The sequence below is a fragment of the Saccopteryx bilineata genome, chromosome 5 (assembly GCF_036850765.1).
Source record: "Saccopteryx bilineata isolate mSacBil1 chromosome 5, mSacBil1_pri_phased_curated, whole genome shotgun sequence".
Classification (NCBI taxonomy): domain Eukaryota; kingdom Metazoa; phylum Chordata; class Mammalia; order Chiroptera; family Emballonuridae; genus Saccopteryx; species Saccopteryx bilineata.
Genome location: NC_089494.1, coordinates 249060764 through 249085628, shown reverse-complemented (window position 1 = coordinate 249085628; position 24865 = coordinate 249060764). Strand labels below are relative to the sequence as shown.

At 42.4% G+C, this 24865-nt stretch overlaps 1 protein-coding gene across 1 annotated transcript in view; it reads left to right on the top strand.

Moving 5' to 3' along the window:
- The window catches only part of ANAPC4 (anaphase promoting complex subunit 4), a 37372-nt gene that overhangs the window by 332 nt on the left and 12175 nt on the right, over positions 1-24865 (top strand). Inside the window, exons 2-18 of the mRNA XM_066280925.1 lie at positions 33-171; positions 4262-4367; positions 6714-6846; positions 8404-8478; positions 8607-8633; positions 8731-8775; positions 9423-9507; positions 10215-10319; positions 12935-13018; positions 14170-14256; positions 14874-14938; positions 15637-15679; positions 15797-15873; positions 17331-17431; positions 17518-17569; positions 21955-22010; positions 24743-24789. Of these exons, the coding sequence (XP_066137022.1) occupies positions 43-171; positions 4262-4367; positions 6714-6846; positions 8404-8478; positions 8607-8633; positions 8731-8775; positions 9423-9507; positions 10215-10319; positions 12935-13018; positions 14170-14256; positions 14874-14938; positions 15637-15679; positions 15797-15873; positions 17331-17431; positions 17518-17569; positions 21955-22010; positions 24743-24789 (1317 nt within the window). The 5' untranslated portion in view covers positions 33-42. The remainder of the gene's footprint in view (positions 1-32; positions 172-4261; positions 4368-6713; positions 6847-8403; positions 8479-8606; positions 8634-8730; positions 8776-9422; positions 9508-10214; positions 10320-12934; positions 13019-14169; positions 14257-14873; positions 14939-15636; positions 15680-15796; positions 15874-17330; positions 17432-17517; positions 17570-21954; positions 22011-24742; positions 24790-24865) is intronic.

Genomic DNA, 24865 nt, shown 5'->3' with positions numbered 1-24865 from the left:
CCTGCCGGCCCCCAACGGAGCTGTCGTTGCAGGGTCGCCCCAATGTTGCGCTTTCCGACCTGTTTCCCGTCCTTCCGGGTGGTGGGAGAGAAGCAGCTGCCGCAGGAGGTCGTTTTCCTGGTCTGGTCACCCAAGCGGGATCTCATCGCTTTGGCCAACACCGCGGGCGAGGTGAGTGAGCGCACTCACGGCCCAGCCTCAGTTTCCCCTTCTGCGGACTGGGCGGGCCGCCTGTCTATCCCGCCCTTCCCTTCCAGGTCACGTGTAAACTTCAAGTGAAAGTATAAGGGACCATATAGGGGAAAGATGACCTATATGCCCATTTTACATATTGGATGGTGAAAAGACGTTTTCATACAATCGCACAGTTCTGCATCCCTGTCTCTTTTAGTCATTTGATTAAGTGGGCTTTTTAAAAACCCATCATGTGTCATTCATGAGCTCCACGTAGTAGTAGGTCCACAGACCCTGCCTGAAGTTTGCCTGCAGTTTAGTATCAGAAGAAAGATGAGTTATTGTCAGACTTGAGCTGCAAATGTGCATGCATCTACCTGCTGCAGAGGATATGTTTAAGCATCTGTATTATGTGTGTTGTCCAAGTTTTGTATTATGTGTATTTATATGATATTTCTTCCACTGCCATTATAAATACTTTTAAAACAAGGGGGTGATGTTTCCCTTTATTTCTGATGAAATGTGCATGAGTGTTGACAGCATTTCTAGTTAACAGTATATTACTAGCTTCATCCTGGTTGTACCAAACTTTCCGCTGAGAGCTCTTGTTGCATGGCAGCCATTTTGTAAGGAAACCTTCACTGTGCATGTTTCCCCCTTTGACCTTTGGGCAGGTTTACTGATAGTTACCTGGCCAGAGGAAGGTGGTGGTTTGTGCAGCAAGCTTGGAAACTAGCTGGTAAGGAACACACCACAGCCGTTGGGGCTACAACTTTGTTTTGACTGCCCTGCCCTCCTCGCCTGGGTACTAATGTCTACTTCCTCAAGGACCTCCATCAAATTGAGTCTCCCTCCTCTGCCGGGGTGCTTTGGTACTTTCTTGTAGCTCTAGAGAGGAGTGCAGATAGTACAGCCTCAACAGTAGGGGGAAGGGAGATTTTAGGGCGCAGTTAGAGGTGTGGATGTAATTGTGGGCACCTGTTGCTTCCATTTTCTCAGTGAGAAGAAAGGGCGCTTGTGTGGCCAGTAGGCACGGCCACCATCACAGCCGCCTGGCCCATGCAGGTTCACATTGGATTTGGACAGTCGGTAAAGAAACATCAGAGCCAAGAACTGGTGGGCCATTACCTTTAATCCTAGCTTGCACCCAGCGGGCAAGTAAAAACACACACTAGGATCCAAAACCCACTCATTCAGTGCTCACAAAGCTACTGACTTATCCGAATTTCCTAGAATCAAAGGTTTCTAGCTCACCAGCCTTACTCACCTCTGTTCCCCATCTCCTTCCTTCTCCCTACACAAACTCTGCACAAACTGGCTTCTCCCTCAGCACTCCACTATCTTGGCTGCTTCTCCTGGCCTTCTCCACATGGCTTTTCTTTACTCTCCTCTCTAATGCTAATCTCAGGAACCAAGAGAGAGCAAGTTCCGGGTCTGCCCCACTTTATAATGTAGAAATCCAAACCTTTAATCCAATATACAAACAAGGAAGTCTCTGATACAAAGTCACTTATCTGAGGCATAATGGGACTCCTCCTGAGAGTGCACTACCCCACATCAAAAAGGGTAGGGAAGGCTTAGTCCCAAAACCAAGCCCCAGGCTACAAGGATCATGCCTGCCCACAGCCCACCCCCAACACGCATTAATATAATCACACCCATCCCAAGTGAGAAGGGCAACCAATAACCATCACCTGGGTGACGGGCTTCCACGTGGGCAGCGCCATCTTTAATAAAGTGAGCATAATATATTTTATCTGCCCAACAGCGCTGTCTAGGAGTGAGGATGGGAAAGAAAATATTGGCAGTTTGAAGAGAAAGGAGAGGTATGGAAAAGCAGATTAGAGAAACCTAATAGCATTGCGGGTTATTGTCAAGAGCCACACGAGATTAATAGTCTTGTTGTTCGAGGGAAACTAGTGAGTGTGGTTGTGTCTCTGCTGTTCTTTTTGACTCTGGGTGCAGACATGGTTGGGTTTAACAAGGGTTGTTGTTTTACAAGTATGGCAAAGCAAGAGAGATGCAAGGGAGTTGGAGTATATGCAAGAGGAGTGATTTGAATGATGAACCTTGGGTTCTAAGCTGATTAAGTTGGGAAGTGAGGGCATGCATGGGTGCATGGGAGCAATGAATAGATGGTGGAGTCAATGGATCGTATGTCTTGGTGAGGTTGAAGAACTAAAGTTAGGTATAAGTAGGGATGAGCTGGGAAGGTAGAAACAGTGATGGGAAGTGGGAGGTTTGAAACTGAGATAGAGGCAGCATTTGTAATTGGTAATGAGAAGTTCAGGGGTGTGACCCTGGGAGCGACCGAGGTGAGGGAGAAGATGTAATCATTGGAGCATAGGTAGTTGAGAACTGAAAAGCTCTTGAAATTATACTAAGAATGAGGATGAGTAGTGTTGGAAAGCACGAGCGAGCCAGGCAGGAGTCCACACCTTTTAGGAATGAGGAGAATGGCTTACAAGTCTTTAGATGACTGCAATTAAAGGGGGATAATGGGTGATATGGTCTGATTACCTAAGATTCAAAGTTCGAGGATGTTAGAGAAGAAAAGTCATCCAGAAATGGCATCAAGCATCAAGGACGAAACCTACTTTATCTTCTAGTCTAGTAGTAGTTCAGGGGTGTGTGGGGATGCCTGATGGCCACCCGAATATCCTCACGTGAGAAGCACACTTCAGAGAGGAAGATGTAGATATAGGTCAGTGGTCGGCAAACCGCAGCTCGCGAGCCCCATGTGGCTCTTTGGTCTCTTGAGTGCGGCTCTTCCACAAAATACCACGTGCAGGTGCTACCTCGATAAGGAATATACCTACCTATATAGTTTAAGTTTTAAAAATTTGGCTCTCAAAAGAAATTTCAATCAATGTACTGTTGACATTTGGCTCTGTTGACTAATGAGTTTGCCGAGCACTGATATAGCGGACCCTGATGATACCTGGCCACGAATTCCAGAGGGAGCCGAGGAAGGGTTTCAGAGGTAAGGAATGGCAGAGATGGGCCCAGGAAAGAGCACTGAGTCTGTGGATGACTGATTCCTTGGGAGTCCTGGCCTCCTGGGACTGATGTAGCTAGGAGTGAAGGGTACCATGAAATAGTGCGGCAGTAAAGCTGCGAATGTGCGATATCGAGGTGTGTGGGGTCTGGAAACACATGCAGTTCTGCCCGCCTTGTGTTTAGCGGTTATTTGGTTGTTTGTGTAGAGCAGTGGTCCCCAACCTTTTTTGGCCCATGGACCGGTTTAATGTCAGAAAATATTTTCACGGACCGGCTTTTAGGGTGGGACGGATAAATGCACAAAATAAAATTATGCAACTGGCGTAAAAACTGTGGTATTTTTAAATATAATTGTCGATCTTATGAGACATGCGTCAAGAGTGAGTCTTAGACGGATGTAACAGAGGGAATCTGGGCATTTTTAAAAAAATAAAACATTGTTCAGACTTAAATATAAATAAAACGGAAATAATGTAAGTTATTTATTCTTTCTCTGCAGACCAGTACCAGTCCGTGGCCCGGGGTTGGGGACCACTGGTATAGAGGATGGAGTAGGGACAGTCTTATTTTTGAAGTGCAAGGAACTCTGGGCTGTTATCTTGACCCTCCAAGGTGGGGATTTACTCATGTGGAAATGGAAATTTAGAATGGCCAAGTAACTTGTCCAAGATCCATAGCCAGTTGAGTGACGTAGCTGAAGTTAAGTCCGAAGTTGTCTGATTCCCGGTTTGCTGTTATTTAACCATATTACCCCTGCCTTTCTAGTGCTGTTTATGTCTTTCTTTTTTTGTCTTTACTTTTTGGACAGCCTTATTTCTTTCCAAAGGACAAGTTTTCTGTTGACGTAAAAAGATAGGAAAATGTATTGGTACAGTGTTAAATTAGACCTGTTCTGTGTATTTTGAAAATACCTTAAATTCGCCCTTTGAAAATACCCTCAGTTCATTCAGACACTTGTCTTCTCATTTCTTCTGATAGCTAAATCTTATACTCCAGATGATTTAGCAATCTGACAGTGGGGATCGACGTTTATTTTCATTTTGAAAATGGATTTTTATTTTCCACCATTGCATCTGTCTTGACCTAGGTTTTACTTCATCGACTTGCAAGTTTTCATCGAGTCTGGAGTTTCCCACCGAACGAAAATACAGGAAAGGAAGTGACCTGCCTGGCGTGGAGACCAGATGGCAAACGTAATGATGGGATTATATACAAAGAATATTACAAAGAGTATTCTTTTTTTTTTTTTTGCTTAAGGTTTTGGTTTTTTTTTGTATTTTTCTGAAGCTGGAAACAGGAGAGACAGTCAGACAGACTCCCGCATGCGCCCGACCGGGATCCACGCGGCACACCCACCAGGGGCGACGCTCTGCCCACCAGGGGGCGATGCTCTGCCCCTCAGGGGCGTCGCTCTGCCGTGACCAGAGCCACTCTAGCGCCTGGGGCAGAGGCCAAGGAGCCATCCCCAGCGCCCGGGCCATCTTTGCTCCAATGGAGCCTCGGCTGCGGGAGGGGAAGAGAGAGACAGAGAGGAAGGAGGGGGCGGGGTGGAGAAGCAAATGGGCGCTTCTCCTATGTGCCCTGGCTGGGAATCGAACCCGGGTCCCCCGCATGCCAGGTTGATGCTCTACTGCTGAGCCAACCGGCCAGGGCTACAAAGAGTATTCTTTATAGAAAGCTTATTTCCAGGAAGAATTTATTGTTCTCATTATATACGAGAATTTTAAATACCACTATGGGAATTTTGTTTTTTAGAGTGCTTTAAAGTGTTTTCATAGGACTCAGATTAATTCTGCCATCTTGTTTCTGGGCAAAGACGCCTCCAAAGTAAAATCTGATTCCTTGGTGAAGGTAACTCTAAAGTGAAATCTGGTGGAATGTAGAAAACACTTGGGTTTTGTTCCTTTCGTTGTCTCGTCTGCCCAGTTTGGCCCAAACTTCACCTACCACTCCCTGGTCAGTTAAGTACAGTCATGGCTCTTTTCTCCAAAAAGTATATCTTAGTGTTAAATGTATGGCTCATAAATAGTCTCTCTGCACGTGTGCTTGCCTCATCTGAAGGACGGTCAGCTCTGGCCTCGTTTCTTCTATTCTTTTGTGGTTTTTCTCTTCACAGTGTCTTTTATATTGTAGCTTGTTATGTTGTAGCTGGCTGTAGCTCTTGACGACTGAACTCGCCTCTCCTATGTGTTGTTTTATAATGACAGTTGCCATTTGAACTGGTGCACACACACAGTACAGAGAAATGTTGTAAATCATAGTTTCAAGTTCGTCTGTATCATTGGTGCTTTAAGAAAAAAACTGAATTTGTTTTTGTAAAATGATATGTACTCTACGATGCTTAATTATTTCTAGATGAATATATGTAAATTAGTACAGAGAAATTGTTATGAAAGCCTATCAATTGCAGATAACTATTTTTATCTGTACTCATTTAGCTCATTTCTTGTTTTATTTTTTATTTTTTTTAAAAAGTATTTAAAATTAGAGGACTTTTTGCCGACCTGTGGTGGCTCAGTGGATAAGGCGTCGACCTGGAAATGCTGAGGTCGCCATTTCTAAGCCCTGGGCTCGCCCAGTCCAGCAACTACGAGATGATGCTTCCCGCTCTTCCTTCTACCCCTCCTTTCTCTCTCTCTCTCTCTCTCTCACTCTAAAATCAATAAATAAAATCTTTAATAATAAAATTAAAGGGCTTTTGTAAGTAATCTCTTGATGTCTTGCAGTATTCATCCAAAAATACCAAAATCTCAGAAATAAATCATGAAAGTTAGTGTTAAAATGTATTTAAATAGATATTTTTATCATTAAAAAATGTCTTGTTTTTTTTATTTATTTTTTTAAATTTTTTTTTGTCTTGTGTTTTTAGACACTAAAAAAGGTTTTGTTAGGTATTGATTACTTCAAGATTGCTTTGAAGATGAGGAAACTTGGATAGCTCACATCTAGCCCAGCTGTGTATTGCTTTAGAGTAAAACGCATAGCCCACTGTTTAGAAATTCTTAAATTTGATATGTTAGGAAGACATTAATGACTTAGGTAGAGAAATTTGATAAGTCGGTCACAGTGATGACCTTGTTTTCCATTAGAGATTAGAAACAAAAAAGGGGAATAAAAATTTTTATGAGAACCAAGCAGGTAGAATTGCTTCTTGCCTTTTATGCATGTTTATGGGGCCCAGTGTTTTGGTGACACAATTGTGTTGCTAGTCTGTGGAGACCTGCTTTGTATTTTCTGCTTGACAGTAGGTTCCAGTCCTAGAGGCTTTGATGTGTCAAATGGTAAGTGTGGTACAGGAGAAAGTTGCAGCTTATTCATGAAAGTTTGAGCACTTGACAGTAAGCTTAGGCAACAGCCTAACTATGTGCAAAGATATCTTTTAGATTTTAAAATATTATTTAAGGGAAGGATTTTTAGGTTTAATGATTTCTGTGATCACAGTGTATGTAAAATATTAAAATGGGGCAAGAAATGAAATATCCATTTATTTTTCTTCAATATTGCACTAATTTTTTTCTAATTATATCTTCCTGTTTTAGTTTTGGCCTTTGCTCTTGCTGACACCAGGAAAATTGTTCTGTGTGATGTAGAGAAACCCGAGAGCTTGCACTCCTTCTCTGTGGAGGCTCCAGTCTCCTGCATGCACTGGATGGAAGTGACTGCAGAAAGCAGGTAGAGTAAGAAAGCGAAGCAAAGAAAGAAAAGACAAGCTTCATCCTGCCGGTGTGCCCAGCGGTGGAGCACCTGCCCAGTGTGTGGATGTCCTGGGTTCTATTCCTGGTCAGGGCACACAGGAGAAGTGACCATCTGCTTCTCCACCCCTTCTCTGCCTCCTCCCCTTTTCTCTCCCCCCCCCTTTATTCTTCTCCCATAGCCATGGTTTGATTGGTTTGAGCAAGTTGGGCCCAGATGCTGAGGATGGCTCCATGGCCTCGCCTCAGGCACTAAAATAACTCTGTTACCGAGCAATGGAGTAACGGCCTCAGATGGGCAGAGCATCGCTGGTAGATTTGCAGGGTAGATCTCACTCAGAACACGTGTGGAAGTCTGTCTCTCTGCCTCCCCACCTCTCACTCAATAAGAAAGAGAGAGAGAGAAAGAAGAGAAGAGAAAAGAAGAGAAAAACCCCAGTAGTCACAATAAGACGATGTTCCTAAAATTTTCATTTTTTACAATGGGTACCTAGGGCAGTGGTCGGAAACTCATGAGTCAGCAGAGCCAAATATCAAAAGTACAACAACTGAAATTTCTTTTGAGAGCCAAATTTTCTAAACTTTATAGGTAGGGACATTCCTTATCGAGGTAGCGCCCACACGTGGTATTTTGTGGAAGAGCCGCACTAAAGGCACCAAAGAGCCACATGTGGGTCGCGAGCCGCTGTTTGCCAACCACTGACCTAAGGGTATCTGTATATTGGGTACATTGCATTTAATTTTAAGTTTATCAAGATAAAAAATTTTTATGCTTTGTTAGGTTTTTGCCTTCTGAAGAAATCTCTCTGTTTTCTGGAGCTGTACATAATTTCTGAATGGCCAAGATTTTTCTTTTCAATTATTTTTGTAGTTAAGAAATCATAAATTCTCAGTCAGTATCTAATACTGAATACATATGAGTACAGCAGTGGGCAGAAGTGGGTTTACTGTTGTAAGTACATGAAACAGAGTTTACTCTTGTATTATTATTATTATTTTTCATATCAACAACTGTAAACCTACTTTTGCCCACCCCTGTATATATCAGATGCTGAGAAAATTGTTTTTTCATTTTGTTCCACTAAATGTAAAGTGGGCAGGCTGATATTTTTGCAGAAATAAACCCTTTTGTAAATGAAGAATTTCCTACTCTTTCGTTTCTTGTTTATAACTGTTACGACTGTGACAGTGGTAGAAGGAATATGTGTGACATCTGTTTCTTTGGTGATGTATAAAACTGGGCATTTAAAAAAACTAGTTGTTTTGTTTTTAATGGAAAGAGAAGTAAAATCTTTTTTTTAGTTTTTTAATGTTTTATTTATTCTTTTGACTTGATTTTAGAGAGGAAGGGAGAGAGAGCTTGAGAAACAACTGCTTGTTGTTGCAGTTATTTATACGTTCATCGGCTGGTTCTGGTGTGCGCCCTGACCAGGGATCGAACGGCAGCCTGGACGTATTGGGGACAATGCTCCAACAAACAGCTACCCGGCCAGGGTAAATTTTGGGTGTTTTTATAATGCTTTCTTTTTCTTTTTAGTGTTCTAACATCCTTCTATAATGCTGAAGATGAATCAAATCTTCTTCTACCTAAGCTACCTACGTTGCCAAAAAAGTAAGTATCAAGAGTATAATTTCACTGGGTTTCTCTTTATTTTTTAACACTGTGACAATTTTCTCATTCGTTTTTAAAAAATCCTCTCTAGTAAGAGTATTTTTTACCCAGTGTCTGTTTTTCTCTAGTTACAGCAACACCTCAAAAATATTTAGGTAAGAGATACCTTTTTCTTTTTTTCCAAGTATGATAATCTTTTATTATTTGAATGATATAGTGGAAAAATAACCCAATTTGTTTTTTATATTTTAGTGAAGAAAATTCTGATGAAATTATTAAGCTTTTGGGAGATGTCAGGTAAATTTTACACATATCTTTAACTAAGCTAATTTATTAAAGTTGATGTTTGGTGTTTGAGGTAGTTTTCAGAGTTTCAAGGGCAAATCTTATGTTTGTCATATTATCTTATTGCTAACAAATACATTTGAACAATATACAGACACTGATATATCTTTACTTGTATTTACTGTATGGTCTATGTGTCACGCTTAATAATAAAATAATGTACCTTGTTTATTTCAATAAGAAGTAAAGGAGGATTGAAATCCTAGAGTTTCTAAAATTTGAATTTAAATATTCAAGGTCTTTATGCCCATTTAATATACTTAGTGTCAGAGCCATGGTAAAACTGGTGGTGCTTTTATCAGCTGAGAAAAGGATTCTTTTACTGTTGCGGGTATATGAGTGCAGTCGTTGTCAAAATAATATATTCTTATTTTACTGTAAACTTATGTTTTTTAGGCTGGGGGAAATTGATGTTCTTTTGAAGCAGTGGAATAAGGCTGGTGTGATTGAATGTGGAGTGTTAGCGAATCTGTTTGATGTCCCGTCTGCCCCGCAGGGGGCTTTAGCGTTCAGATTAGGAGAGCGGGAACGATTTATGGCTTGCTTTCAGGACTCCATCTTCCCTGGTGTCCTCAGCTTGTTGCCTTGTTTTTAATTAGGCTTAATATTCTTGTCCTTGGAGGAAGCTCTGGTTTTATTGAACTTTATGCTTATGGAATGTTCAAAATTGCTCGAGTCACAGGGGTAAGTTTTAATATTTTCTATATTGTTTATCTTAGAATATAGCAGTTAACTGATTTATGAAAAAAGAATGAAACGCTTTTTTTTTTTCTCAGTTTCAGTTATTAGAATTATCTGTCCTTAAAGGTTAAGAGGATAATATTCTTACTAAGAAAATAGCGTTATGACGTCTATGACGATGTGGAACTGTTCGTGGAATTAGTCAGGTGTTGCTTTTCAACATGAAGGTGGATAGGATACACTTGATTTTGATGTACTGTTGTTTTAGCCGTGTGGTGGTTAAGAGCTCCAACTTGGGATAGGAACGTGATGCGAGTCCTCAGAAGCTGCCTTCTGCTCAGTACTAAGTCCTCCCTGGTTGGCCTGGTCGCCAAGTCTCTGTCTTCTCCATAGCTTTTTATTTCTGCCATAGCTTAATTATCTTACTCTTCCCTAGAGCGGTAGGAAATACTGTAGACTCTGGGATACGTCGGTTCTCCACCATTTGATTTGGGGCCCTTGATATAGATTTGAGTCTGTGTGACCATGTACTCCCTGGTCCTCGCAGTGAGGCAGATACACCCCTTCATCGGCGGGCTGCGCATGCGTGGCAGGAGCCGGGCAGCAGGTGTCTGCTTTTTAGACATCTGTGAGTAATTGGGTTCTGTATTGTAAGCAGATGCTGTCTAGCAGTAGCACTAAATATACTGGGCAATTTAACTGTCTTACAGATTGTGGGGACTTGTCTTGGATTGTGTTTATCCAGTGATTTGAAGTCATTATCCGTGGTCACAGAGGTCTCTGCCACTGGTGCTTCAGAAGTGTCATACTTTCAGGTGAGTACTGAAACCTGATAGTAGAGAACAGATATATATGTATATTTTTTGTATTTTTCTGAAGTGAGAGATGGGGAGGCAGACAGACAAACGGAGTCCCACATACACCCAACCGGGATCCACCCGGCATGCCTACTAGGGGATAATGCTCTGCCCATCTGGGATGCTGCTCTGTTGCAACTGGAACCATTCTAGTGCCTGAGGCGGAGGCCATGGAGCTGCCCTCAGCGCCTGGGCCAACTTTGCTCCAATGGAGCCTTGGCTTCAGGAGGGGAAGAGAGAGACAGAGAGGAAGGAGAGGGGGAGGGGTGGAGAAGCAGAAGGGCGCTTCTCCTATGTGCCCTGGCCGGGAATCAAACCCGGATTTTCCACATGCCAGGCTGATGCTCTACTGTTGAACCAACTGGCCAGGGCTAAATATATTGATATTGTAGGTTTTTATTATCTATATCATCCTAATGGTTATTAAAGCAAAAAGCAAAGAACTGGCTTGGGGCTTCTAAATCTCACATGTGGAATCTTATAATGAATACTTTATTCGTATTCCCAAGTCCCAGATTGGTTTTCATAAAAATAATGTTTTGATGACCCATTAATGACCATATTAATTGGTTGCTATACCAGTTCATCTTTGTACCGTGTTTTATTAGGGCTCTGGCCCTAGTATTAGTGAAAGCTAATATTTGTTGTTTAATATTATATGTGCCAAGTTCTGATGATTCAGTATAGTTCATTTGACCCCTTACAGCAACGTCATAGGTAGGTACTGTTATTTCGCCCTGTTATAGATAAGGAAATGGGCACATAGAGAAACTGGGCAGTTTGCTCGGTGTCACAGAAGGAGAAAGGAACCTGGGCAGTCTGGCTCCAGAGTCGGTGCTCTCAACCAAGACACTGCCTCTGCCGCCAGGTGCTCAGTTAATGTTGGGGAAAACCTTTTCTATTGTGTGCTCTTTGTGTTGTAGATTGTGTTGGGGAAAACCTTTTCTATTGTGTGCTCTTTGTGTTGTAGATTGTGTTGGGGAAAACCTTTTTATTGTGTGCTGTTTGTGTTGTAGATTGTGTTGGGGAAAACCTTTTCTATCGTGTGCTCTTTGTGTTGTAGATTGTGAAAACAGGCTGGGCTCCTGTGAAGTGTTTAGATCATAGCCTTGCCCTCAAGAAAATCTTCCCCAAATTTTCGCCTCAAATAACGCAGCCACTAAAGTATGCATGAACTCTCAAAAGTAGGACCAGGAAGAGGCAAGACGCGATGTGTCTGAGCCCTCCAACATTCATTGTATTCAGAGAGAGAATCCAGTCACTGGAACAGTTGATATTTGCTTTTCCTCTTAAGGTTCTGTGAAAGTATTGCTCCCAGGATTGTATTTGGTGCTATAACAAAATGATTCACTATTTCTTTGAAGTTTGTAATTTTATTTTTTAATAACGGCTTCATAGAGATATAAATCACATACCATTATGATACTTAATTTTTTTTTTATTTAGTCATTTTAGAGAGGTTGGGGGGGAGAGAGAGAGAGAGAGAGAGAGAGAGTAGAGAGAGTAGAGGGGGGGGAGGAGCAGGAAGCATCAACTCCCATATGTGCCTTGACCAGGCAAGCCAGGGTTTTGAACTGGCAACCTCAGTGTTTCTAGGATGACGCTTTATCCACTGTGCCACCACAGGTCAGGCACTTAATTTGTTTTTATCAATAGCCTATAATGTCTTTAAAATTTTTTACATATATTCTATGATGATTTTAAAAATTTCTCCTACTAGTGTTACAAAATGTATTATCACAGTTATTCTAGCTGTGTAGAGGGGACTTCTAACCTAGGGAAGGTGAGGGTGAGCTGTGCACAGTTAAACACAGCAGACGGGAAAATCCTAAGGTTTTGTGCTGTTAGTCTCAAAACTGTTACGCTTAAAAGGAGCAGGATTCTGACGGTCTCTCTGATGATACAGAATTAAACCTTGACTCTTCTAAATTATAGGACTTTTTTTGAACTAGGAGACACTGCTTTATTTAAATTTAATTTTTTAATTGAGGTAGAATTCACATATAACAGTTTTAGGTGTACAATGTAATTATTTGATATTTGTATGCACTGTGAAATGATCACCATAGTAATTCTAATTACCATTCGTTGTACAAAGTTACACAAAGATATGTAAAGATATTTTGTGTGTGTGTGTGATGAGATCTTTTAAGATTGACTTTCTTGCACTACATTATTATTGACTGGAGTCACTATGCTATATATTAAGTCCCTGTAATTTGATTTATAACTGGAAGTTTGTACTGGGGAAGGACTGATTTATCTTTTTAAAGAAGTAAGTGTGAAAAAGGTAAAAGGATTAAGAAGTATAAATTGGCCATTAAAAAATAGTCCTGGGATGTAAAGTACAGCAGAGGGAATATAGTAATATGGTAGTAATTATGTATGATGTCAGGTGGGTACTAGACTTATTGAAGTGATTACTTCATAAGTTATACAGATGTCTAACCACTGTGCTGTACACCTGACTAATGTAATATATTGAATGTCAGCTGTAATTGAAAACAATTTTTTAATAAAAAAAAAAGTAAGTGCATCTAATTGTGACTCATTTTATTATTTTGATTTTACAGCTTGAAACCAATGTATTGTACTCTTTCTTACCTGAAGTAACTCGGATGGCCAGAAAGTTTACTCACATTTCAGCTCTTTTACAGGTATTTATTTATAGCTTGTTTTATGTGTTTATTTACTATAAGTTTCTAATGCTCTGTAAGTAAAAAACTTGAAAATTTTATTTTGTAAAGTTAACTATCCATGGTAGGGGTGTCTAGTCTGATGGAGAGATAATCTTACAATGTCTGTTAAAGCAAGAAAAGAAATTTCATTGAAAATCTTCTTTCACCCATTTCTCTTTCAAGGAAGGAAGGAAGGGAAAGGAAAAAGTAGTTTAAATCTTTTAAAATATTCTCACAAATTAAGTAATATCTTGGAATTTTGCAAGTTTTATTGTGAAGAAGATATTACGGAAAACAATCATCTTCATCTTAGCGGTTGGCTTTCATGCTTAACGAATGCGTCCCAGGTTAGCTCGTGTCTGGAGGTTGGCGTCTCCATCGACAGTTCGGGCTGGGCTCCGCGGGAAGGTTCTGCCCATCGGGATCAGGGCCAGCAGTCCCGGATGGGTCCAGTCATGCCTGGGTAGTCAGCTGCCTGACTGGGTGTCCCTCAGCTGTGACTTGTTGTCTGGGCTCCACCCTCTCGTCCCCAGTGGGCTCGCCCAGGCTTGTTCACAAAGCGGTGGCAGAGGCAGGGCTGTCAGGAGTGTGAGTGGAAGTGTGCAAAGCCTTGGACTCAGTGTCAGCTGTGCTTCGTGTTGGTCACTTCAAGGCGCAAGGCCAGCCCAGATTCGAGGACTGGGGAAATCCACTGTCTGGATAGAGGGGCGACGTCGTATTGTGGCCGCCTTCTCCTTTTTTTTTTTTTCAGTGTACCACAGTCACTGATATTCCTGATGTCAAAGATTTCTGGAGACCAGAATCTAAAAGATCCAGTGTGAAAATTGAATAGCTGAGCAAACCAGCATTTTTGACAATTTGTGTCCATAAAACATAACTGTAAAAAAGCTGGAGGATATCTGCTTTCCCAGCTCAGAATTAATTTAGGAACGTTTGATAGCTAAGTGGTTATCAGACGTTAGCTATGGTCTTCTCTTCCTTGGGCTTAACTGAGTTAAAAGTGACTGAAAGTAAATTCGGGATTTTTTTTTTTTTTGAGACAATGGACAGAAAGAAGCACATATTATTTAGTTAGCATATTGATTTAAGTACTTTTTACCACATTGATGTTTCCTTCTTCTTGTGAATAGTATATAAATCTGTCACTCACATGTATGTGTGAAGCGTGGGAAGAAATCTTGATGCAGATGGATTCTCGTCTCACCAAGTTTGTGCAGGTAATGTCCCGAGGTTTCCTGCGCATTGAAGAAGGCATGGTGTCCTTACTTACTTTATGAGGTACATGAGAAAAATCGTTCTGGTTTGTAAAAGGCTTAGATCAGGATTTCTTTGAGATGCCCCGGTTTAACCTCAAGCTATTTTCTCAAGAGACAGGACACTCTTCTCTTTGGTACAACTTAGGTGGGGCCAGGATTGGGAGGTGGGCAGGTGGGCCTAGGGCAGGTGTTGGAGGAGCTGACTAGCTGTTTCCTAGTAACAGCTAGGCACGTAATCAAGTTAAATGTGGATTGGAGGGAAGGTTAAGAAAAAGAGAGGGAACTGTGCTCTTGTAATTTTGAATAAATATGCTTATAATTTAAAACATATGTATAGCCTGACCTGTGGTAGCACAGTGGATAAAGCATCAACCTGGAACCCTGAGGTTGCCGGTTCGAAACCCCGGGCTTGCCTGGTCAAGGCACATATGGGAGTTGGTGCTTTCTGCTCCCTCCCTGCCCTCCTCTCTCTCTGTCTCTCTCTCTTTCTCTCTCACTCTCTCTATAAAATGAATAAATAAAATCTTTAAAAAAACCAAAACATATAATTTTATCCTTTTTTTTTTTTTTTTTTTTAGGAAAAGACCACAACCACATCAGTGCAGGATGAATTCATGCACTTGCTGTTGTGGGGGAAAGCTAGGTAATAAACTCATGTTAGGTACTTTGGTTTTTCCTTCTTTTTTAAAAGTAGTTTTATTTTAAAAGTTACTCATTGTAAAAAATAATTTTAATTCTGATACATAGGAATTAAAAAAAATAGTACATATCTCTCTAGCTTTTCTGTGCACATAATATTTTTATGTAAACATGATCATTTTGTGTGTATAATACATGTATGTGTGTGTTTTTAAATGTATAAAAATTAAAAATTTTTATATAGCGAAATGAACCTTTAATAGTGTCTGCCTTAGTGTTACCCTCAGAAAGACCTTTCCCATCCTAAGAGTATTCAAAGATGGGTCTAGATTTTCTTCTGGTATTTTTATTTTATTTTTTTATGGTTTATTTTTTGTTCCACTCACATGTCCCAGATGTGATTTATTTGGTTGTCTGCCGTGAAAGACTCTTTTTCTTTTTTTGAAATGTTAAGGTAATTGCCCGTATGGTTCATCCGGTGTTCCAGCTTCTCCTCGCTGAGCTGAAATGCCAGTTTAGCCTCATGTACGCCTCGGTCTGATTCTGGACAGGACTGTTCCCTTTGTGAGGACCACAGACTCTTCATTTCTGTTTGGCTTTTCCTTTTTGTTTACTTCGTTTATAATGTGAAATGTAAAGTTTTAAGGGGTCCGTTCAGATTTTGAAGAGCGAAGACTCACCATGCTGTCTTTTCCGCCGCAGTGCTGAGCTTCAGACCCTGCTGATGAACCAGTTAACAGTGAAGGTGGGTGCGGTGAAAGTCTCTGGGTTTCGGTGGCTGTGAACACAGTCTTAAGTACTTTTTTGGAGTGGCATATAGTATCTTCCGTGCATACTAACTATACTTTCTCCTCTGAATTAGGGCTTGAAAAAGCTTGGCCAGTCCATAGAGTCTTCGTACTCCAGTATACAGAAGTTGGTTATCAGTCACTTACAGAGGTATGAAGGTGGCGTAGGATTTTTTGTCATTGCACTGGTGTGTACTGTGCGTTGTTCTTTTCTCTGCAACCTTCTCTTCATCTGTCATTGTCTTTTTGAGTCTTTTCTAGCTAAAATTATTGCATCGGCCTTTGAGGGGAATCTCGTAGCACCCAAGATAATAAGTAATCAATCCAGTAATTCTGCTTTATGGACTTTGTTTTCCAACATCTTTTCACCAGGGGAGGCTCTGTCCGGGCTCTTTTCTCACCCAGCCATGAGGAATGTTTTGAATAGGGCATATACCCTTTATTGAACAGTGAATTTACGTATGTTTGGATATTATTTTTGTATTTACAAAAAACATTACGTGCGTTTGCAGTTGATAGGTTGGGAAGGCGTTGGTTATGGCTCTCCTTGTTTTACGTAGGAGAAACTGTAGTTCAGAATGGCCCTGTGGCTGGCCCCGAGTCACGGGGGTCAGAGCCAGGAGTCCTGGATCTTCAAGCCTCGTGCTGTTTCTCCCGCCAGCTCCTTCAGCGAAGCAGCTGGCAGGTGGATGTGCTCAGTGTTTGCCTTGAATTTTGATAAATCACTCTATGCTGAGTGCCCTAGGCCTTCCTCACCTTTCTCTTGAATCACTGCCGTGCCCTTTGGTCTTCCCCAACCCACACTGTGCCCCTCAAATGTATTCTCCACAGTGGATCTGGTCAGGTTACTCGGACTTAAAAACAAGTGCCTTCTCATCCCCAGGACCTTTGCATAGCCTTTAGCACAGCCGCCTCTGCTTTACCCACAGTGGTGGCCTTCTCAAACCTGATGTTTCCTCCTACCTAATGCTTCTGTGCACCCCACTCTGTGCACCCCACTCTGTGCACCCCCCCCCTGCTGTTCACTTGCATCTCAGCTCAGGTATCACCTGTTCATTGAGGCTTCCCTGACCTCTCAGGGTAGGGTTGGTTCTTCTGTCACGCCCCACCCTGCGCCCTTCCTGCAAGGCATTGAAGGTTGTTGGAATGGTGTGACGTCTGACTGTGTGGGCCTGCCTGTCTGCCCCGCCAGACTGTTGCGAGAACCCTTTGTGTTGTTCACCATCATGTCCCCAGTACCTAGCATAGCGCCGGACCTCAAGTTGGAACTCAGGAAGTGTTTGCTGAGTGTTAAACATACAGCCGTCGGGAGAACTAACGGGCCACACTGCCTGCCTGAGCAGTGCCAGGGCTAACTGGAACATAGTGTGATTTTCTTACCGATCGTAATTTGTGGTCACGTGCTCCTCTCGGTAGTTGATGATCAAATGATTCTGCTGCAGTTTTTAGAGATTGTTTTGAGAAACAATTATAATATTTCTCATAGAAAAAAATTAGTTACTTTCAGTCTTTATTTCTGAGTATTTAGGGATGTTCAGACAAGGCAGTAGCTGCCTGGCTCCTTGCTGGTGGCAGTGGGGCTGATTGGTTTCCGCTCTGTTTTCGTAGCGGCTCGGAGTCCCTGTTGTACCATCTGAGTGAGCTGAAAGGGATGGCTTCGTGGAGGCAGAAGTACGAACCCCTCGGCTTGGATGCTGCGGGAATCGAAGGTAGGCAGTGCGTTTTTCAATAGAGGACATTAGACGCACTCGACTTACTTGACAAATGATTCTTATACTTATTCATTTCCTTTTAGATGCTATTACTGCTGTGGGTTCTTTCATACTCAAAGCGAATGAGCTCCTTCAGTAAGTACTGGGGACACCTGGACTCACTGACCCGAGAACATTTCCCTTTTCACTTGCAAATAAGAACTTAAAAAAGGTTTTGTCAGAATTATACCTTTCCATGATTAACACCAGCCAAGAGCATCAGGTAAAGCAGTACTTTCCTGTCCCTGTATCCTTAACCCCAACTGCTGTCTCTGGGACCTTGGAACTCTTATAGCTGTTGCTACTTTTAGTTCTTCTGTGGGTTACCTCCATATTTTGAAACTGTATGACTACTGCATTTCTTTTATCCCTGAGTTTTTAGAAGTTCTTCTTCACTGTGTTTCTGTTCGTTGTTTCTGGACTCTTGGCTTTCTTGCTTGCTTTCTTGCACTGTCTGCACCCTGTCCTCAGGTCCTTTCCCCATCTCCGGGGTCGCGTCGTGTTGCTGGGACCCCCGTCGTCGCTGGTGCCCTTCCTCCCCTTCCGTCCCGTCCCCAGCGCCAGTCTGGACCTGTGTCCCCGCCTTCCTGGCAGCCGCACCACCAGCCTTTTCTTACTGCTCTCAGGGGTTAGGGCCAGACCTCCAGGGTCGCCTCTGTTTCCTGGCTTATTTCATCATTTTGCTGGAGAAGAGCCTCCAGTAACTTACTCAGAAAGAAGACGTGTGCGGGAACCCTCTCTCCTCTGTGTCTTTCTCCTCCCTTCACACTTGATTGGTGGTTTCCACTGGACATAGGATTTTGAAGGGGAGATAATTTTCTCATAAAAACTTGAAAGCATTACTGTATAGTATTCTGGACTTTTTGTTGCTAATGAGGGTTTGGTGCTTCTCATTCTTGTTCCTCGGTAGGGTATTTTTTTTTCCTCGTCTCTAAATTCTTGAAATTTCACAGTGGCACTTTCAGATGTGTATCTTTTCATTCATTGTGCTGATAAAAAGCAAATGGCCATTTTAACCTGAATTCTAGTGTATTATTTTGATAATTTCCTATTCTCTTTTTTTGTTTACTACATTTTTGCTCTAGAAATATAATTGGTTGGATAATAGACTTCATGGATTCATCTTCTATGGAAAGACAAAGAAGTAAAAATTTTTTCTCTCATATTTTTTATATCTTTGTCTTTTTTTTTTTTGAGAAACATACCTGACTTAATTATCCAACACCGTCATTCATCAGTACACATCTGCTAAGCAGCTGACTGTTGTAAACACTATGCTAGATGCTGAGGATAGAGCAGTGAGCAAACTGATACAAATTCTTGTCTTCATGGACCCTAAGTTCTAATGTGATGAGGCGGACAGTAAAGAAACGAGTAATTAGAAGTGTGAGGTGGTGGTAGGGAGTAGTGATGAAAGCCAGCCGGGGGCAGGGGGAGGGCCCAGGGCAGGCTAGGGGGGTCAGGGTGCAGTTCTGTGCTGGTGCTCATGGACGGCCTCGCTGGAAAGGTGGTGGGGGGGAGAGACAGGCGGGAGTGGCCCTGTTGGTATTTGGGGGCAAGAGAGGCAGCAGGTGTCAAGGCCCTGAGTTTGGTGCACACCTGGCACGTTTGAGGGACCCCAGGGAGGCACCATAGCTAAAGGGAGCGGAGCGGTACAGGGTGAGCTGAGAGGTCGTGGAGATAAGCAGGCTGTGTAGAGCCTGCGCAGGTATAAGCCCTTTGGCCTTTCCTCTGGGTGTAATGGGAGCTCCTCGGGAGTTACCAGCAGTGGAGGGACAGGATACGAGGGACATGTTGAAGAGGCCCCTCTTGTTATTCACTCAGTGTCATGAGTAGGCGGGGACAGACAGAAGCTGTGGGAGGAAGGGTGGTCGGACGCTGGGTATGTTTTACGGGTGGGAATAACGAGAATCGTTGAGTGCCTGAATGTGGGTGATCAAATCAGGAGACGAGGGTGGTTAGGAGCGTAGGCCCTGAGCGCCTGGAGGAGGGGCACTGGCGTTTCCTGGAAGGGGGAAGACTTAAGACAGTGTATATAAAGATGCACGTAGAGCTTCTGTTCCTCACTTTGGGTTTGTCTGATACTGAACTTTTTTGTGTGTGTGATTAGATTCAGATTATGCCTCCCAGCCAGAGAACGAGGTCATTGGGGGAGTGTCCCTCAGGGTGTCCATCTCCCCTCCTCAGTGATGTTAGCTTTGCTCACGCTGTCAGTGTGTTGAGGTGCCTGTTGGATGTGCAGCGCACCCTGATGGTGTGACTCTCTCTCTCTCTCTCTCTCTCTCTCTCTCTCTCCTCCTCCTTCGTTCGTTAGGGGAGGAGGCTGGGAGCCAGCAGCACGTGGGGCGCCTGCAGGCCGCGGGCGGGAGGAAGCAGGGTGCTTAGAGAGGAGGAGCGCTCTGAAGCCGAGCAGCGAGCTCTCCCGCACTGGGAAGTGGGTTTGGTGGGGAGCAAGCAAAGGACACTGGGGACACAACACGACCAGGAGAGCGGTGTGCTTGGGTCTCTCTGAGGGCAGGGACTGACAGTCTCTGCTGCCCCCTGAATTATCTCCACTCCCTGGGTCACTGTTCTGTTTGTCTTGGTCCCTCCTTGCAAGCTCCTTCCTTCCAGTACCTGCCGCCGGGGTTCACTCGGATTTATTCACGAGGCAGTTTGAAGTTGCGTGGCCTCGGCGTGCGGGCAGCCTGCAGCCGGCCGAGTGCCTGCGTGCGCGTGCTCAGGGCTCTGCTGCGTCGGCGGCACCCAGCCGACGGCCTCGGCTCCTCCCCGTGCATTCTGCTTCTTCGGAGGACGCTGCATGTGTGTTCTGTCGGGGAGGTAAACCCCTGGGCTCTCTGGGAAAGAACATACTGACCACGCTGTTTCAGTTTGTCCTGCTGTGCCGAGGACTTGAGCGGCTCTGGGCTTCGCAGGGTGCGGGGCTCGGTGCTGCGCTCTCCACGGTGTCCGGCCCTGGCTGCCTCCTTGTGCTCCGTCTGTCGCCAGTCCTCCCTCAGCTTTGGACAGTTCAGAGAGCAGTTTCTTCCTACTGCTCTCTTCTCTTGTGAGCTCATGACACACACATATTTCCCCACCAATCCACTGTCGTTTCAGTGGGGCTTTGGAAGGTAGAGGTTATAGCTGCGTATGCTCAGAAGACAAAATGAGAGGAAAAGTGATGTTGCTTCTCATGTATGTTGAATTACTTTTTGGTTCACCATAATTACATTGAGTAAATACATAATATTAAGCTTTCTTTGGTCACCTTCAGTGTGAATGAAAGGTATTAAAACTTTTTCTTTTTTGAGATAAGTACTTATAGCATTATTTTACATTATAGATAGAGAAACTGAGGCAGTGGGAATTTTTATGTTAGCCAGGAGTTCCCCGGGGTTAGGGTGAAAGTATTGATTGGGAAAGACACAAAGGAACTTTGTTTCTTTCCTCCTTTTTCCTGCAATAGAGTTTTGATCATACTACTTAGCATAAGAGATGTGACAGTCCTTTAAGTCAGCGGTTCTCAACCTGTGGGTTGCGACCCTGGCAGGGTCGCCTAAAGCCTTCGGAAAATACATAATGCATATCAGGTATTTACATTCTGAATCATAACTGTAGCAAAATTACAGTTATGAAGTAGCCACCAAAATTATTTTTTGGTTTGGGGTCACCGCAACATGAGGAACTGTATTGCGGGGTCACGGCATTAGAAAGGTTGAGAACCACTGCTTTAAGTGAAGGGTTTTATTGGTTACAGAAAGGGTAGTGATAATGACCCTCCTCTCCAGGAGTATTATGAAACTTAGTGCTTGGAAGGGGCTTTGAGATTTAGGAATGAAAAATGTAGGCATTATTTGCTTAGAGTAATTATCTTATAGATATAAGTTTAAAGGGATTTTTTTTAATGATACTCATCTCTGTATTCAGAAACAATTTCATCAACTTGAAGATGGCATCAACTTATAACAGTTAATTTGGGGGGTATATTTGTGTTAAGCACAAGAAAATTCAAGTCTTGCAATCCATTATTGTAAGGACAAAAAAATTAACTTCCAAAAATAATGTCCGGGGATATCGGAGGTAGTCTTAGTACAAATGTATAGTAATGGTTTTCTTTTGAGGTTATGTTATTTCTTACTGACGAGGGAGGCTGTTTTTTGAACTAAATAATGCTGAAAATGTTTTTTCTGGGTTTTTTTTTTAATTTGCAAAGGTAGTAACGGATTTCATACTTTTACAAATGCTAAGCGAGACTAGTATACGCCAAGGCTGTTATACCAGAATCTGAGCCATTTGCCTTATTTTAAAAAAGAATTGGGATTTGCTCTTTTGAAATTTTATCTTTCGGTGTGTGTTTGATTTGTAAAATCTGTTCTGAAGGCTTCAATGTGGTCCAGATGAGATAGAACAGAACAATAGGGTTGTTATATTGCACAATGGGAAAATGTTACATGAACCCTATGTAATAATTGTATTTTTTATTTATTTTTATCTTTTTTTAGAGTTATAGATAGTAGTATGAAAAACTTCAAAGCATTTTTTCGGTGGCTCTATGTCGGTAAGTAAAGCATTCTTATTTTTTTAATACTTTTTAAAAAATTGTAGGAATATCAATTTAGAATATTTCACTTACTCTAGTGAAATTTCAAATACCTGTAAAGGTAGAGAGAATAGTATAAATGAACCCACTTCTATCCTTCACCCAGTTTTCACTCTTTTTAAAACACAGCCTGTCTTATTTTTTCTGTATATCCATCTGTCCTCCCTTCCCCTCCGATGTAACTTGTAGTATTGGTTGTCTGTGTTACTCACTGATAATTAACTCTTTTTTTACCTTGTAATTTCTCCTTAGGTTAAAATAACTTTTTTAAATTTAATTTAGAGAGGGGGGACAGACAGATAGGAAGGGAGAGGAAGAGAAGCATCGATTTGTTGTTGCAACACCTGACTTGTTCATTGATTGCTTTCTCGTATGTGCCTTGATTGGGGGGTGACAGCTGAGCCAGTGACCCCTTGCTCAAACCAGTGACCTTAGGCTCAAGCCAGTAACCATGGGGTCATATCTGTGATCCCACGTTCAAGCTGGTGAGCCCATGCTCAAGCAGGTGAGCCCGCACTCAAGCTGGCAACCTTGGGGTTTCAAACCTGGGTCATCAGTTTCCCAGGTCGATGCTTCATCCACTGTGCCACCGCCTGGTCAGGCTAAAATAACACTTAAATCCCTGCTATGATTTAGGCATCATTCAGTGTTAGAATTAATAAAGAGAGAGAAAAATATGGCACAGACCCTGCCCCTGAGTAGCTTACCTCCTGCTTTATACCTCAGTCTCTGTCTCTAGATCTGTGCCGTCCGGTACGGTAGCCGCTGTAGTTATATAGAGTTACACATTCAGTTTCTTAGTCATGCTAGCCACATTTGAAGTGCTTGGTAGCCACACGCGGCCAGGGGCCACCATGTTGGACAGCACAGAACTTGAACATTCCCACTGTCACCTCTGTTGGACAGAGATGCATAGCTAAATAGGGTGGAGATGACTTGTGGCCCTTTTTTATTTTTTTGTATCTCCACAGGCTCTTTGCATTTGTAGGTAATTAACAAAATATTAACTTGACTAAACACTTGCATGCTCACTTTACAGTGTATGCATATTTTATTTAGGTCCATTTGTACTGTTATTTTTGTGATCTCTCTTAAAAATCTTTGAAATAATCCAGCATACATTTCCCTCCAACATATGCAAAGTTTATTTATAAATGGAATTAGTCCCATATTTACTAAATGTTTAGTAAAGAGTAAAATAGAAAATAAATTACCTGTAATGTGCTAGCATCTTTAAACAAATGCCCAGATCTTTGATTCTGATACTTTAAAAACAGACTTTATACTTGTCAACCTAATGAAATTGCTTTTGGTAAAATCATGAATGCGGTCTGCAGATGTTGACATTTATAATTTTTAGTTTTTTCTCAAAACCAACACTAGCCAGAATGGGTTGCCAGAGTGTTTATCTGGCCAGCCTGTTTAATTAGAATAAATGACAGAAACTGCAGCAATCATTTTCCTTTGCAGAAGTAGTAGTTTGGTTTACTTATAATTGTTGGAGTGCTTCAGGCAGTTTACATTCTCATCGCACTAAGAAGCCAGTTAGCAGAGAAGTGAATGACCGGTCTTGGTCAGTCCTTATCGTTAGAGTAGGACACTGTGCAGAGCACACCGGATCTGTGCTCTGGAGACCTCTCACTGTAATCCGGCTCCGCCACTAGTCAGCTCTCAAACCTGTTTGCTCTTTGTAAGATGTCGTCTTAATGAAGACAGGGGCTTCTCTTCCACTGCTGTTTCCCTACCACCTGTGCTGTGCTCAGTAAGCAGTTTTTAGATGGATAAATGAATGAATTAGGGGACCTAGATTATGGCTGGTTTCACAAACAATTGAGAAGTTTGAATTAAAAATGGTTTTAATTTTTTAAAAATGGTAGAGTGGGGGATAGATGGTGATGGAAGGAGACTTGATGTGGGGTGGTGAACACCAAATCAGGTCTCCTTGTACAGATGAGCATACTCAGACACTGTGCAGAAGGCACATGCAGGGTCTTCCTGACTGTGGCCCAGAGACACAGCTCTGATGGGGACAGCCACAGAGACGCGATGAAAGACTACACTGACCCATGGATGAGTGCACGTGTGCCACAGAAACTTCAGTGCAAATATCTTTCTGGAGCAAAAAAGCCCAAGGGAAAGAAAGTCATCTGCTTGGTTTTCTAGGGCTTTTGGAAAAAAGACGTACTTGCAGATTTTAAGAGAAGCACCACCAGGTTAGAAGGGGAATCCTAGCAAACATAGTCTTAGCACAAGGCAGCAGTCTGTCTGGAGTGGCGGTGGGTTGGGGTAAGGGAGAAAATGGAAAATAAAGAATTTAGGGTGAATAGACCAACCATTTGGAATGTAAAAATATAAATCAAGTTTAGATTCTTGACCTTTTAGGGTTTTTTAAAATTTTATTAAACTTACTGGGGTGACTCTGGTTAATAGATGATCTAACTCTAACGTGTACAGTTCTACAGCACATTACCTCATCTGTGCGCCGCCTTGTTCGCCCAAAGGCAGGTCTCCTCCGTAGATGTATCGATTCCCTTCAGTTTCTAGAGGAAAGGAAGCTTTCCTTGCGGAAAAGCAGCTGTTGAAAGTTGACAATCTGGTCTAGTGAAACATTTAGTCTTGGAAAAACATCTATAGTTAAAACTATGTTTGTAGTTTCTCTTTAAAGATGGCTTTTAAATTTCTGTTTTCAGCAATGTTGAGAATGACAGAAGACCACGTACTTCCCGAGCTGAATAAGGTAGTAGACAGTGGTATATTTTTCTGCTGTGTGAATTATGCCCTGATTGAGCTCAGCTTTGCTGGTCTTGGTACTC